Consider the following 13,839-nt stretch of genomic DNA (forward strand, 5'->3'; position numbering starts at 1 on the left):
TTTGATATTCCTCCAATAAACAGACAGATTAAAGGCAGGAAACCTGGGCTCTAATTAGGCTTAATATCAGGATTATATTTGGTATTTTTAGTAAATCTTAAAAGTGATGCGCATTATTCTAGAAGGTCTATCCAAGACAAACCAACTAAAACTGGAGCAAACAATAATAATAATAATAATAAAATAAAATGTCAGCGAGGGATTAAGAGGAATTAATGGACATAGAAACAGTGAGTAATTCACACTGTTAAATATATCTGCGTTATTTATTTTTTCCCTCCCCATTGTCGTTTAATACCACAACACACCGATGGATGGAGCCAGCATGAGAGGCTCTACTGCTGAGCGTAAAAGGAGGGGGCTGGATCGGAGCGGAACATCTTTCCTGGCGGTGCCAGGTGTGTTCAAACCTGTAGCAGACAAACGTTTAGCAGATGTCTCTCCACTCACTCACTACCGGGAGGATCTGAGCTGCGCAAACAGCCAACCCGGTGAAGGCTGCTCCCAGCCTGCCCACAGGTATGAGGGATCCTCACCGACGCGCGACGCTTCAGACGCTCCTCAACCCACCGGAAAGTGCGTGATTATTATTTTTCCGTCTCCGATTCTGACTTATTAAAGCAGCCAATCGAAGCGCGGACGCCTGTTTTCTTATCATCCATCCCGACGTTTTCAATTCTCTATCTTTACGCACAAGACGCGGTTGGAATCACTACGGGAGAAACCGGAGCCCTTTGACGCATCAGCATCAGAGCAGCAGGTGACCATCAGAAATGTCAAGAGGATGAAATCCCCCGCAGGTCGACAGAATAACTCCTGGGGGTCAATCAGGCTGCGTCACTTCACGCTCATTTAACAACAAACGCAAAGGAGCCTCCCGTCACTTTTGATTCTTTATTTCTCCGATAAAAGGAGAAGCGATCATGTCCAGAACACTGAAGAAGAAGAAACACTGGTCCAGCAAAGTGGTGGAGTGCGCGGTGTCATGGGGGAACCTGGAGGACTTCGGCTCCATGGTGGAGATCCTGGGAGGAGCGGAGCTCGGACAGTTCCCCTACATCGGCCAGATGAAGCTGGACGTGCTGGTGTGTCACGTCGGGAAGCTGCCCTACTACGGGGACGTCCTGCTGGAGGTGAACGGCACGCCCGTCAGCGGGCTCACCAACCGGGACACCCTGGCGGTCATCCGCCACTTTCGGGAGCCGATTCGCTTGAAGACCGTCAAACCAGGTGCGTCCTCAGCCCCTCTGCTCCCATCGGCCTGTCACCTGAGCTCTGCTTGGAAGATGAGCGTTCTGATATGTGCCATCCACAAAGCACAACAACCCACATGACTGTGCTCAATAAGGGTTTCCTCTTTTAAACACTGCAAAAACTGAAATCTAAAGAAGTCAAATTTTCTTAAAATAAAGGATTTTTTTCTTGAGTTGAGGTGGTAAGTGAGACACTTTGCCAATAGAACAAGGCAATTTACATTTAAAATAAGAATAAACTTTTGCATTGTCTTATTTCAACTGCATATTATCTAATTATCTTATTTAAGAGTAAAAATACAAATTCCATTGGTAAACTATCTTATTTACCTGCTCAAATTAAGAGTAAATAAACAGAATTTAAGAAATTTTGCTTATTTCTAGATGGTTTTTGCAGTGCATGATCATAATATCCATATAATATTACATTCATTTAAATTCAGTTATTTAAAAATACAACAAAATCTTAGGTGGGAGCACCCAGCACTTCTTTTTCTGCCGGATAACCCAGACTTCTGTTACTGCCTCCTGTCCCATAAACTCTAATGACCAGTTCTCTCAGCACTTTCTCAGGGAGATCGAAGAGTGATAATGGCCATAATGGCATGTAGCCCAGTTGGAGCCATCTCAGCTAAGTGCACTTACAAGCATAAAAATAAGGGTCAGTTTCACCCTTCTATTATTCATCCAGCCCCTTTGCCCATTGATCACACATGCATATTGGTGGGTGGTCCCAATCAGCCTCTCCAATAATTGGGCTTCAGAGTCTCGACTGTTGGCTGAAATATGTGGAGTTTCTCAGGAATTAAGCAGATGCACTCATCAGATTTGGGTCCAACTTTAAGATTAATGAGTCTCTTTTTAGTTTTATGCTGGATGTACTTTAAATATATGCTAGAGCTGGAATGTCTGAACACCAGCTGAGGTTGCTGAAAAGGTTACATCAGCATCATCAGCGGCAGCAGCTGAGTCTCCAAACCTCAGGCCAGAATCCTCGAATATTAGCTGCATGAGTGGACTCACATCAGACTGTATGTTTACCAGCAGCTTCCCTATAATTTATTTATTAAAGTATTGATTTTTTTAAACATATTTTGCAAGGAGGAAAGAAAAGAGAGAGAAAAAAAAGCTGAAATAAACAAGTCTGGTCCGTGTTGGTTGTGCATGCTTATTAAGGTGTGTGTCTTTTCATGGCTATGCACTCCTCAGAGCTCCTAACACCATGCTCTGCCCGACTAACCAAGGATGATTAATAAAGGGCATGGAGGAATGAGAGTGCAAGGCGGGGAGAGAGACACAAAGGAACAGAGAGACTGGGAGAAAAATCCACCCTGCCTTTGGCTCCGGGCTGTACTCCCACACAAGGCTGTTTTTTCCCATTTAAGTTCCCAGGGAAATAATAGTGACAACGTCTGTAAAATACCCTACATAACATTTCACTTTCATGCTTAGAAGCCTAAATTAACTGTTACTCAGATTGTCAATGATGGGATTGCCAAAACAAGCTCTTCCAGATTCCCTTTTATCAGTGTAGAGGTGAGCCTGCTACATTGCCTTATTACATTTCTTGCACATCTGCATTATGAGTATACATTCCTGTGTGGTAACCTTATGTTTTATTCACACCTCTTGCATAATTGAGTCAGTGAGTGGATTTTCTCCAACCAGTTGGAGGCTGGGGGGCCTGGGGGATCAGCTGTTACCAGGAAGCCCACAGAGCTGCCAATAACACGGTTCCGCAGACAGCAACAGGGAGAAAGTCTCTTGGTCCCCCAGATGTTCCACCGTGCCTTTCCCAGTATTCTCTTGTGTTCTTTCTGAATTAAGCTCTGGAGATGATGGGCTTCCTGTGCTGCTGCTGTCTGGGGCGGAGCTTGGAGGGAAGATGGAGAGGGTGTGTCAACGCAAAGACTGGAATTGGGAGTTTGGGCAAGGATGAAGAGAGAGGATGCATGATGCGAGTCACTACATGGGCTATTATCTCTCTGCTATTGATCGAAATGGAGTGAGTGTGAGGTGAAAGAGTTGCACTTGGTCTTTCCTCTAGTTTCATTTCGATTCCTTTAGTGTATCATATATACTCTGTTGGCTGCTAAAAGGTTCCTCGTACTTCCATGTGGGGCAGATGTGGATCAGTGGGTCATGTAGCAGCTCCATATAGCTCACAGGTTTTGTTTTCAACTCCTAACCTACATTGACACTAATACACTTACTATAATGACTCATTTATTGTTGTTTTCATAATGCCTTTTCCTTCTCTAAAATAAAATAGTTCAAACTTAGCCAGCTTGATCACTTGTCATGGAAAAGATGTTGATTTGCCTATTTTTCTGTTGTCTTTGATCAAATTTCGATTTAAAGCTCTGTGCACATCTCTGCTTTTGCAAACAACCCAGGCTAAACATTCAAACGAAAAGCTTAATGACTAGGTTCCCAAAAATCCTTCCTTCTCATATTTACGCTTTGCTCTGTCTCATATATGTCTGCACAGCTGCAATCACTGTGGAGCTGAAAAACGTAGGCACAGTCATTTATGTAAAGCTGAAAGGATGATGACTCTGACGGCAAATAAATAATTTCACATTGCGGTGCATGGTGGAGCCGGCACAACAAGGGTTCTTTTGTCTTTTGGTAGGCTAATATTAGCTGTGTGAATATATGAAACACATGTAAACAAGATGTCTTATTTGTCCTTATGAATTCTGCTTCCTTTACAGACCCAGTCAGACTGTTGCTCATATACGTTTAAAGCTACTTTATTAGATCACCTTTCGACTTCAGACCTGCTAGGATCCACAATTATGCATGTAGGAAACATTCTTTTGAGGTTCTGGTCTTTCACTGATTTGATGCTAATTTGTCTGCAGATCATCCCTAATGCATAGCTCCCATTGGGATTAAGATTTTAATATTCTTTTGTATAGCCCTCTGCTGCAGTAGCACATCTGCTCCAAGGTTAAAAATAAGATGTTTTCAGAGACTGTATCCCACAAATCTTTGATTTAAAGAAGTCATAACCTGTTACTTCACATATAAAACCCTTCTGAAAGTGTCTTTAAATTAATCTAAAAAATTTTCAGGAGACTAAAAAACTTAAATAGATTTTATTCTGATCCCTTTTTATTTCTCCTTTTTTTTCTTGCAAGTGTACGCATGAGAATTTGAATTCCATGTATGGGGTTCATGTGGATGTAGCGTTAGCAACATTAGCAGTTTGCTATGGTTTGTTTGAGGCTCTTATTGTTGGAATCAGTCTTTCTGGTGGAATAGAGATGAACGTGGTGATAGCAATGTGGGGTAATGTTAGCAACCTTTCACAAATTCGCTAAATCAAGGTGGAGAACAAACATCACTCTCTGTGGAGAGCAAACCGTTGTGGGCTATAAGAAGAGCCCAAACAAGATGAAAATAAGCCATTTTTACATTCCTTATTCTGTGGCTGGTTTTGACTGAAGGTCAACACACACATTTAAACATAAAGAAAAGAAAGCGTCAGATTTCCAGGTAATGGCACCTTTAACAAGAAGTGTCTAAAACCAGTCCCCTCATTCTCCCTCTGAAGCGGCATTTCAGCAAGGTGCCATTGTCTACATTATTGCTGCTCATAACAATTTCTCTTTTTCTAACAATTATTTGTCATTTCAAGAGTTAGTTTTGTATAAAAACCTTTAGGAAGAATAGTTTCGGAAGGACTCAGACAAACCCATCTGGCAGCATAAGCCACATCGAAAATAGCTTTAACCTCCTTTCTACCTCATTCAGACGCTTTGTTCAAGTTGCAAGAAATCATCTTAACCACAGTAAGATTCTTTAAATGCTTCGACGTGATCAGCCTTTTAGCTATTTCTAAAAGCCAGCTATTGAACAGGTGAATCTAATAAAGTATGCATATTAACAGTTTGCAGGAACTGTATATAATTTTCAGCAAGCCTACTAATATGCATGTAACAGTTTTCTTGGCTAATTTGACTGTTAATTGTCCTTAATTCTGAATTCAAATTGCAGGATTAGTTTATTTAAGCCTGCGCTAATTCTATTAGGTACCACCGTGTATTCCCTACTCTTGATTGCAGCTGTATTTACCTGGCTTTGCTCACACAGCAGTGTGTTTTCCATTACCTGTTGATCATGCCAATAAAGAAGAATACAGACCGACATGAGCCTCCGAGCCAATGTATCAAACAGCAATAGAGAGTGTGGGTTAATCACATTAATGCACCGCTCATATCACAAAGTGCCTCTCATTGGAATCACGCTCTTGACAGGCGATGCTTTGTCACAGAGTAGAGATTTGCAGTCGGCTGTTAAAAAAGAAGGGATGAGGATAAGAGAGGGAATATAGACTCAAAGATCTCCGGTCAAATCAGCGAAGACTTGTTCTTGCCTCAGATATTTCTCACAGTAGGATGAGAAAAGCAGCACAGCCATTTTATATACTGCTCCTCTGGCGCTCATAAGAAAGTGATTTGAAGCTAAAGGAGCTTTTTCTTATAGACTTTAAAGCAATTATGTCTTCTTTTTTTAGATTTAGTGGGACATTGCCTGTTCAGCTGTTTATATTTTGTCACTGATTGTTTTATACAAATTTTACTTGTAATAAACTTAAAAGTTCATGCAATATGTTGTGCATTTAGAGAGTTTTCTGCACCCTTAGAGTGAAATTAATTTTACATAAAAAGGAAAGAGACTGCTGGAATTTGTAAAGAAAACTTATGAATAATTAAAAATGCAGATTACTGAAAATATAGAGGATGTTAATGTTTTTTTTAGAATACTTTCAGAATATTGCATCAGTTTGTATCCTCCTGCTGTGTATATGGAAACCAGAGCTCTGCATTGCCTTTCATAGACAAAAAAAAAAAAAACCCATCCTTGTAAGTTTGCATGTTTTAACCCAACAGATGCAAATGTGTTTCCTCGATTACTACTGCCAAGTTGAGTGTTTAAAGTTTGAGAGGATTTCTTGTGGCTTGCAGGGTTTCCCTGTATTCAATTCATTTAGCTATAAAAAAGATATGTGAAGCACAATCCGGATTCTATTGATCTACTTTGTCTAAAGTAATTCTCTTTTATAGAAATAAGTGTGGCGAAAAGATTCAGCTTTCTGTCATGGAACCCTAACGACCATAATAGCTGCTATATTGTTTAAGATTAGTTAACTAAAATAGACTTGATTTGCTCTGAAATGTACTAATGCTTTAAAAACATGCTTAGATTTTTGAAAGCGTAGCAGTTAAAACACTAAATAGCCATCCTCCTAATTTTTCCCGCTGGTATATCACATATCCTTCAGATTACGTTCGATTGCCATTCCCGAATGTTTTTTTTTAACACATTTAAAGGTAAAGGGTAGAAATATGGGTTTGATCATCCTTATATATATAAATATATATATATATATATTCATATATATATAAAAATGTGTATATCTCAACTGACTTTACATCCAGCAGCCATATGCTCTCATTTTGCATACCACAAAAAGCTGTCTGTACAAAACAGTTTTTTTTTTCTTTCCTTTTTTAGATGTTTCAGATAAAATTAAACTAATAGTCATCACAGAGCTCTGTTCAGTGCTTATGCCAAAATATTTTGACGGCCGAATAACATCAAGCTTCAAGCTCTGGTAAAAGCTAACCCCTGCAGGTGTTTATGATGAGAAGCAAAGCTATGGATGCTGTCACACCAGACATCCTGTTCTCATTAAAATACCAGAACTTTAGTCACCCATTGCCTTTTAGGTTAAATATACTTTCTATTAGGTGTATGAACAATATGGTATTTCCTCGCTTTGTTCTCTTAATATCCCTGTAAATTTTGTGTTTGTTTGCTTCTCAGTATATAATCCTACAACACGTTTTGTTGATGTGCAGCTTGTTAGTCCTTTGTGTCTCTCATCAAGCAACTCCAGAATGTGCCTGAGGCGGTTGTCAGGCAAGTGGCGAAGTGCTGCAGTCCTACCTCACACACTCACTACAACCCACTCTATCCCAGTGGGGTTTGCTGGATGCTTTAGCCTCTTAGTCTGACCTTAAGTATTATAAAAGAGTGCACACTTTTAATCTAAACTTAACATTTCAACAAAGCAACTTGGAAGTCCATCACCTAATGGTGACTTCCAACTAGGAAGATACAGTATTTGTTGGAACCACTTATGGATATGCATAGAAAAGCCATAAAATTGATTTTTCTTTTTTGAGAAGTATTATAGTTCTCCACTTAAGAACGAAGAAATATTAACCGATGATTTTTTTTTTTTTTACGAGCAAGATATATATATATATAAAAAAAGTGAAGTAATAGTTTTTACCCAAATCACTCCTGTGCCAATTATTCACTCACAGTAGCTTTAAAAGTCCCTGTTGTGAAGCAGTTAAAGGCTTTAACTATAATGTGGCAGACATGAGTTCAAAATTTAGGAGAACTAATAAAAAAGCACAGCAATCAGGGAGAGATGCCAGGAAGAGCCTTTTCTGTTGCACCGTCACAAATGTAAACATGCAGAATTTGCTAAATTGTACTGACTTCAACTAGACCTGCATGCTTTAGTGACATGAGCTTTTCAATCAACAAAAGTACAGGTGGGTTTTGGCATATATATATATATATATATATATATATATATATATATATATATATATATATATATATATATATATATATATATATTGTACACAGTGTTACTCACAGCTGAGCATCTGATGATGTTATGCTGTTTTTCTTTTAAAGTCCAAGGGAACTGACTTATCATTGGGTCTTTCAGCAGGCTAATGATCCAAAACATCTGCTCAAAGCAAAACAGTAACAGTTTGCTGGACACAAAATCTGTTTTCCTTTTATGGCCAACTCTGTCCCCAGACCTAAATCCTATTGATAACCTCGGAGATGGTCTGAAAAGTATAATTGAGGATCCAGGACTCTGAAAAATCTGGAGAGATTGTGCAAAGAGGAATGACTAAATTTCTAACTTGCAAAAGAGGGCTGACCAAAGCATTGACAACATTGGTACAAAACGTACCACAAATGGCTGTATTAACTTTATTGCAGAATTTTCCTCAACCAAATCAATTTTCTAATTTTTTTTTTAACTCAGGCCTTTGGAAAAAACTTATCATGGCTGGTTAAACCGAAGAAAGTGGAGTCAACACTGAAATGCACATGAATTAAACTCTTATCTAAATAAAAAATAATAGTTTCCTGAAATCGTTAATTTTACCTTACTCCTCAAAAAGCCATTGTGGAATATGGTTTGTTAAACTTTGCTTTTTTTCTTTAGATATTTCCAGTTTGAAAGGCTTAAATAACAAAAGATATGCAGATTTACATTATTCTTAAATGTTGAATAGAACGGTTATGCAGGTTGTAGCTTCTGAAAATATTGTTCTAACAGTCCTATACTTAAAATGCAGACTGTATTCTTATAAAAATCCAACTGCATGCTAGCTGAGAGCCTTAACTCCAAAGGCTTCCAGAAGGTGTCAAGGCTAGGAAGGTGGGGAGTTTGGCTTTTGCAAGTAGGAGGTGCTGTGATGAAACTACAAAACAAGATCAGAGTTGCCCCCCCCCACTCACATACCTTATTAATTCATTATTTTTTTGTTTGGTTTTTTAGCTGTGTACTAAATTGATGTGCATGTGGATTTGCGCGATAACTGCTGGAATTAGAGTAAAGCGGTGGGCTAGAGTGAAAAAGCACAGCGTGACTCTCTGTTCCCAACCCTCTTTCATTATTACCACTTTAATCAAATTGGCGCAGCTCTTGTCACACACTCCACCAGCACCTGCAACAATCCCAACGTAAACAGCATGCTTGATGAGGCAGCTTGGAGCTGGCACTGGGTGTTTTGAGATCAATGATGAAATGTGTTTTATCGTGATTGCCACATGGTGGTGAAAATGAGCTCTATGTGTAAAAATCTATGTGGCTAAGTTTGTGCTCATGGGACATGGGAGGTTGAGTATATCACAAACAACTCCGGTCTGAAATCAGTGCAGGACAATTAATACAATAACTATTTTCTTTTTTTTTTTAGAAATAGCAATAATATATTTTTAAACATTCATAAACTCCCTGGATGTCTCCCTGGTGAAGTGTTTCGGGCACGTCCCACCAGGAGGATGCCCAGGGGGAGAGCCGGGACACGCTGGTGAGACTATGTTTCTCGGCTGACCTGGGAACGCCTTGGGGTTCCCACGGAGCTGGCCCAAGTGGCTGGGGATGGATAAAATTACAATTTTCATATGAAATGAATTATTATTGAATAGTTATATATATAATAATTGAATACATAATTAAAATATGTTCCCTATTCGGCAACCTTTCGTCTGCATAGATGTTAATGTCAACCTAAATTCCAGATTATTTATTTCCTATGAAAGTCCCATTAACTACCTGGGATTTTTTCCAGAATCATAGGTAATTTGTCTGTTTTCCGTTTTAACTGTATCCTCGCAAATGACAGAAATTTTATTAAAATCTAGCTAGTGATGTACGGGGAAGTGGCAAGGAACACTGTACTACACCTCCAGTCCACTGGATGGCAGAGGTAGGACCTTAAAATCTGGAAGTCAGACGCTTTAAAATTAGAGAGGCTAGCCTTCTCAGCCGTTATGCCTCAGAAAAAACGAAGTTCCATCAGTTGAAAACTTTTACTTTATGACATTAACTACAATCACAGACTTGGGCCATATTGGTTGGGGAATTGAGACACATTCCATTCTTCATTTTGCTCCCTGATTTTCAGCTTATGGCTGGATGGCTCTGTATCTGTTATCTCTGCTGTTTTCGTCACTGCACATCTGAATAAAGGTTTGCTCGTGTGAACGCGAGCTCGACAAGCTTTGCATTGCTTATTGCCTGAAGAGACGCTAAACAATTCTTTTGCTGGCAAAAAAACATAGAAACCCGTTTGGGTTTCAGAGCTTAGCAGTGCACACATCGCTTCTTATCACAAAGGAGAATTAGTAAAACTTCTGTTGCCTTGCAACTATGACAACCATCAAAATCGAGGCCCCAAATGTTTGCTCTAATTATTTTTTTGTTTAAGTAATTAAAGAACTCCAGTAGTCGTGCAGTTGTTGCAGGCAAATATAGAGATAAGGATTTATTTTCAGCTTTACTTTCCTACTCTTTTGTCGAATATGAAAGTTAAATAAAGCTACCTTATAAAGCCTAACTTTAATTTAAGCTAAACTGATTGCTTAGTGACAGATTAAACTATAATTAACTAAACATTAACAGTTAGATATCACCTGACTGAATTATGTCTTGGTTAGATGATAGCAGGTGAGGCGACCTGGCTGTAAGAGCAGCAGGAAACAGAAATATGGAAAAAAATAAACGTAGAGCCTGTTGGCAATTAAGCAATATCTTGATAACTCAATCGTATATTGTAAATTTACTCAGCTATACTCTGACATAAACACTATTTTTTTTTTTTTTACATAATATGTAAAGCAGATCAAACTTAAAAGTCAGAACTCTGCAAGAAAGGGTCCACCAATCATCGTTGCTCATCTCTATCAATCCTCGGGTCGTCTTAAATTCCTACCATAAGACTAAGACCTTCTATCTGGGAAGTTGTGGAACCTGAAAATTTAAATCTTTTTGTGGAAAATTGTTTAAAAATATAAGCTATAAGATTCTTAGGTAATGGGGGAAAAGGGACAATATATTATTCATAGATCAGATGCTGATTTTGATAAAGAATGCTGAGAGTATTTGCAACATGTTAAGGTTATAAACAGGATATTTCATTGAGGTTTGGGTCCTATGGAAGCAGGGAATAGTGGACAGTGGTTACATAGCTAGAGCTTAATGAACAATCAGAGTGTGGGAGATCAGCAAGAGCAAAGAACATAATCTCTGCAAGTCATATCTAAACTACGTGGAGAGAAAGCTCATTATGGCACATTGCATCTTCAGTGTTAGAGATTTGTCTCTTTAATTGCATTTTCTACAGCAACTCACAATAGCAGTGGCCATGAAACCATAAAGCATACAAATAGCATTTGGGTGTTTACACTGTTTCCTCAGGGATATATTTCTTTTCATCAGTGGGGGCTCTGGTGGATTTATCTTCCTGTGTGCCCTGAGTCCCTGTTCCAATTAAACACTCATCTTATCTTAAATGTGCTTTAGTGTGCAAATGACAATGTAATGGCTGTTTCTAATGCAGACCTTTTAAACAAGTGTTTATTAAGTATTTAGTTATATTTTTGGCCATATTTTGCATGCTCTAATTGCGATACATTTTAAAATGGAGTTTTCGTTGTTTACTGAGAAGTTTGAGAATAATGGGTAATAATGGGCAGCTTTGACCTGCATGGTATATGCCTTGCTACCCACCATTTCTCACAGTTGTCTCCTCTTTGCCCATCACTGAGCATGCGTACTGGGCTTGATGTCCACATGTCACATGTTTTTTTTAGATAAAATGTTCTAGTTAGTGCCATAAGAATAGTTTAACCATAGGCAATCTCAGTTTCATTACCTGGAACTAGAAAGTTCGACTACAAACTAAATATTTGTCTCAAGTCGTGTTTAATTCATGAAAAATGACTGTAGATATCACAAACTTGAGGCCTCATCTACAATATTTTTTCCATGCAATCAGGGAAAAAAGATTGTGCAATGACGTCCTTTCGGATAGACTGTATTGTATACTGATTAATGGTTGTCACAGTAACCTACAGAGTAGTAGCATTGCCTCCTCTGTAAGGCATTCGGAATAGCATGTGCCAATAAACAAAGTCAACTGACAATCCAACAAAGTTTTTTATCTACTTACTGATGCCACTGAGCAAGCATCATCAGTCAGTTTATTAACCATGGATGTTTAAGGACCATTGACTACTAATCAGTTTTGTTCAGATTGTAACATGGTAATAAAATATCCTCTAACTTAACTCTGATCTTATTCTCTCACTGTCAAGATCCCAACCACTACATAATGCCTCTGCTTTTTAAATTAGAACCACTTCCTATTTGTTTAATTTAGCAACTCAATATTAGCAGATGATAAAGTATGTCTACTGCCTTTTGTAAATAAATCCACATTCAGATGTATGTTTAAAATTGACAGCATTTATTGAGTGTTTTTTTGCATGTTCTAAAAAAGCTTAAGGTTTTATTTTTTATAAATCGAAAGAAAAAAAAATTGAATTCATGGCCTAGAGGAATGCAGTGTTCACGGAGGACCAGATGTTATTAATCCTTTTTAATTTTAGTCATTACAGGCATAAGACTAGCCTTGGACAATTTGCAAATATAATCTCTGCCTGCAACACATTAAAACCCTTAAAATGGCTAAATATAATAATACCTCCTAAGATGATTTTATGTGATAGATGGGCAATCAGAAAATCTCAATGTCATTTGTCTTTTCTTTAACGGCATCAGTCACATTCTGTGGGGTGACATTCTTTTTTTTTTGGGAGGTAAACCGCATTTGTATCTTTGTGAGTGTTTGGTCAGGATATTGGTGAGGATGATTTGACTGGTTTAACTTCTTCATCAGGTACTCTCATTTGTTTTACCAGAGTCACAGCAGTCATGCACCAGCTGACTGACCTAACCTGCTAATGATGTAGTTTATTTAACAGCGACGACTGCAAACAATAATCTTTGCGCACCTCATGTTCAGCTGCATTTAGTGATGGCACTGGTCTCTTCCCACCTTCCTATTATCCAGATGTGCTTTATGCTTCAATGGGTGTTTATCATTGCAAGGAATGTGCTCAGGTCACCTCTAGACAGCTCATGGGTAATGGGCCTTGACATCTGAATTAGTCTGCTCTAGCAAGAGACATTTAGTGAGAGCTTTGGAGGCTGAGGGCGATGCTCACAGGCGGACGTAAACAGCAGTGGGAGCGATGGGTCTGAGGGGTGCTATTCCAGCAGCACTGATTGGATGCTTCCCTAAAATATGGTCAATAAGGAAGCGGTCACAGTATGCATTCACAGATGGTAGAAGGAACATCGGAGGGTGATGCATGTTTGGGACAACTTTAATTATGTGTTTACACTTTGGATACAGCTGTCTAAACAGCAAACCAGGCTACTGCCAGCATAAACTTTGCAGAAAGCACAGGGCTCAGATTTAAAACTGCATCTTTTTCTCAGTTTCTCTGCGTCCGCGCTGTGTTAGCGGCTGGGCCAGCTGTTATGTTCATCCCCACTCCTGCTTCTTTATTATTCTTTGGTTGTGTGATTCGCTGTGTGCTCGTGGCGGCAGGGGAACGGCTGGCTTTCTGGAATTTTAATAACGGCGAGCTGGTGCCAAGCTTTCCATTCGCCGTTTGCTTGGGGTGTGCAGCGGAATGCCAATGAGACATTAGGGCTGAAGCAGGATGGATCGGATCAGGCAATGGCAGGCTGGATCTCAGTGGCTGGAGAGCCCTTTACGGAGTGAGAAGTGTGCATGTCGGCTCCCAGAGGTGGCACAGCATGAGGCACTCTGTGTCTCAGGGTTATCTCAGCACACCTCATCGTTGGTGTGCGCCCTCTCTTGTGCTTCTCTGTCAAGAGGGAGATAATCTAAGAGCATTCTGTTCTTTGACTCTTGTCTATTTGTGTATAACACAC

General features: G+C 39.2%; 1 protein-coding gene across 2 annotated transcripts in view; it reads left to right on the forward strand.

The window, feature by feature from the left end:
- Positions 1-377: 377 nt before the first annotated feature.
- The window catches only part of LOC107098707 (membrane-associated guanylate kinase, WW and PDZ domain-containing protein 3-like), a 166,913-nt gene continuing 153,451 nt past the window's right edge, over positions 378-13,839 (forward strand). Inside the window, exon 1 of one of the 2 annotated variants that reach the window (XM_015396521.1) lies at positions 378-1,230. In XM_015396521.1, the coding sequence (XP_015252007.1) occupies positions 924-1,230 (307 nt within the window). In that variant the 5' untranslated portion in view covers positions 378-923. The remainder of the gene's footprint in view (positions 1,231-13,839) is intronic. The other variant, XM_015396520.1, reaches the window with a different exon arrangement.

This window comes from Cyprinodon variegatus, unplaced genomic scaffold (assembly GCF_000732505.1).
Source record: "Cyprinodon variegatus isolate N-32 unplaced genomic scaffold, C_variegatus-1.0 Scaffold802, whole genome shotgun sequence".
NCBI classification, from domain to species: domain Eukaryota; kingdom Metazoa; phylum Chordata; class Actinopteri; order Cyprinodontiformes; family Cyprinodontidae; genus Cyprinodon; species Cyprinodon variegatus.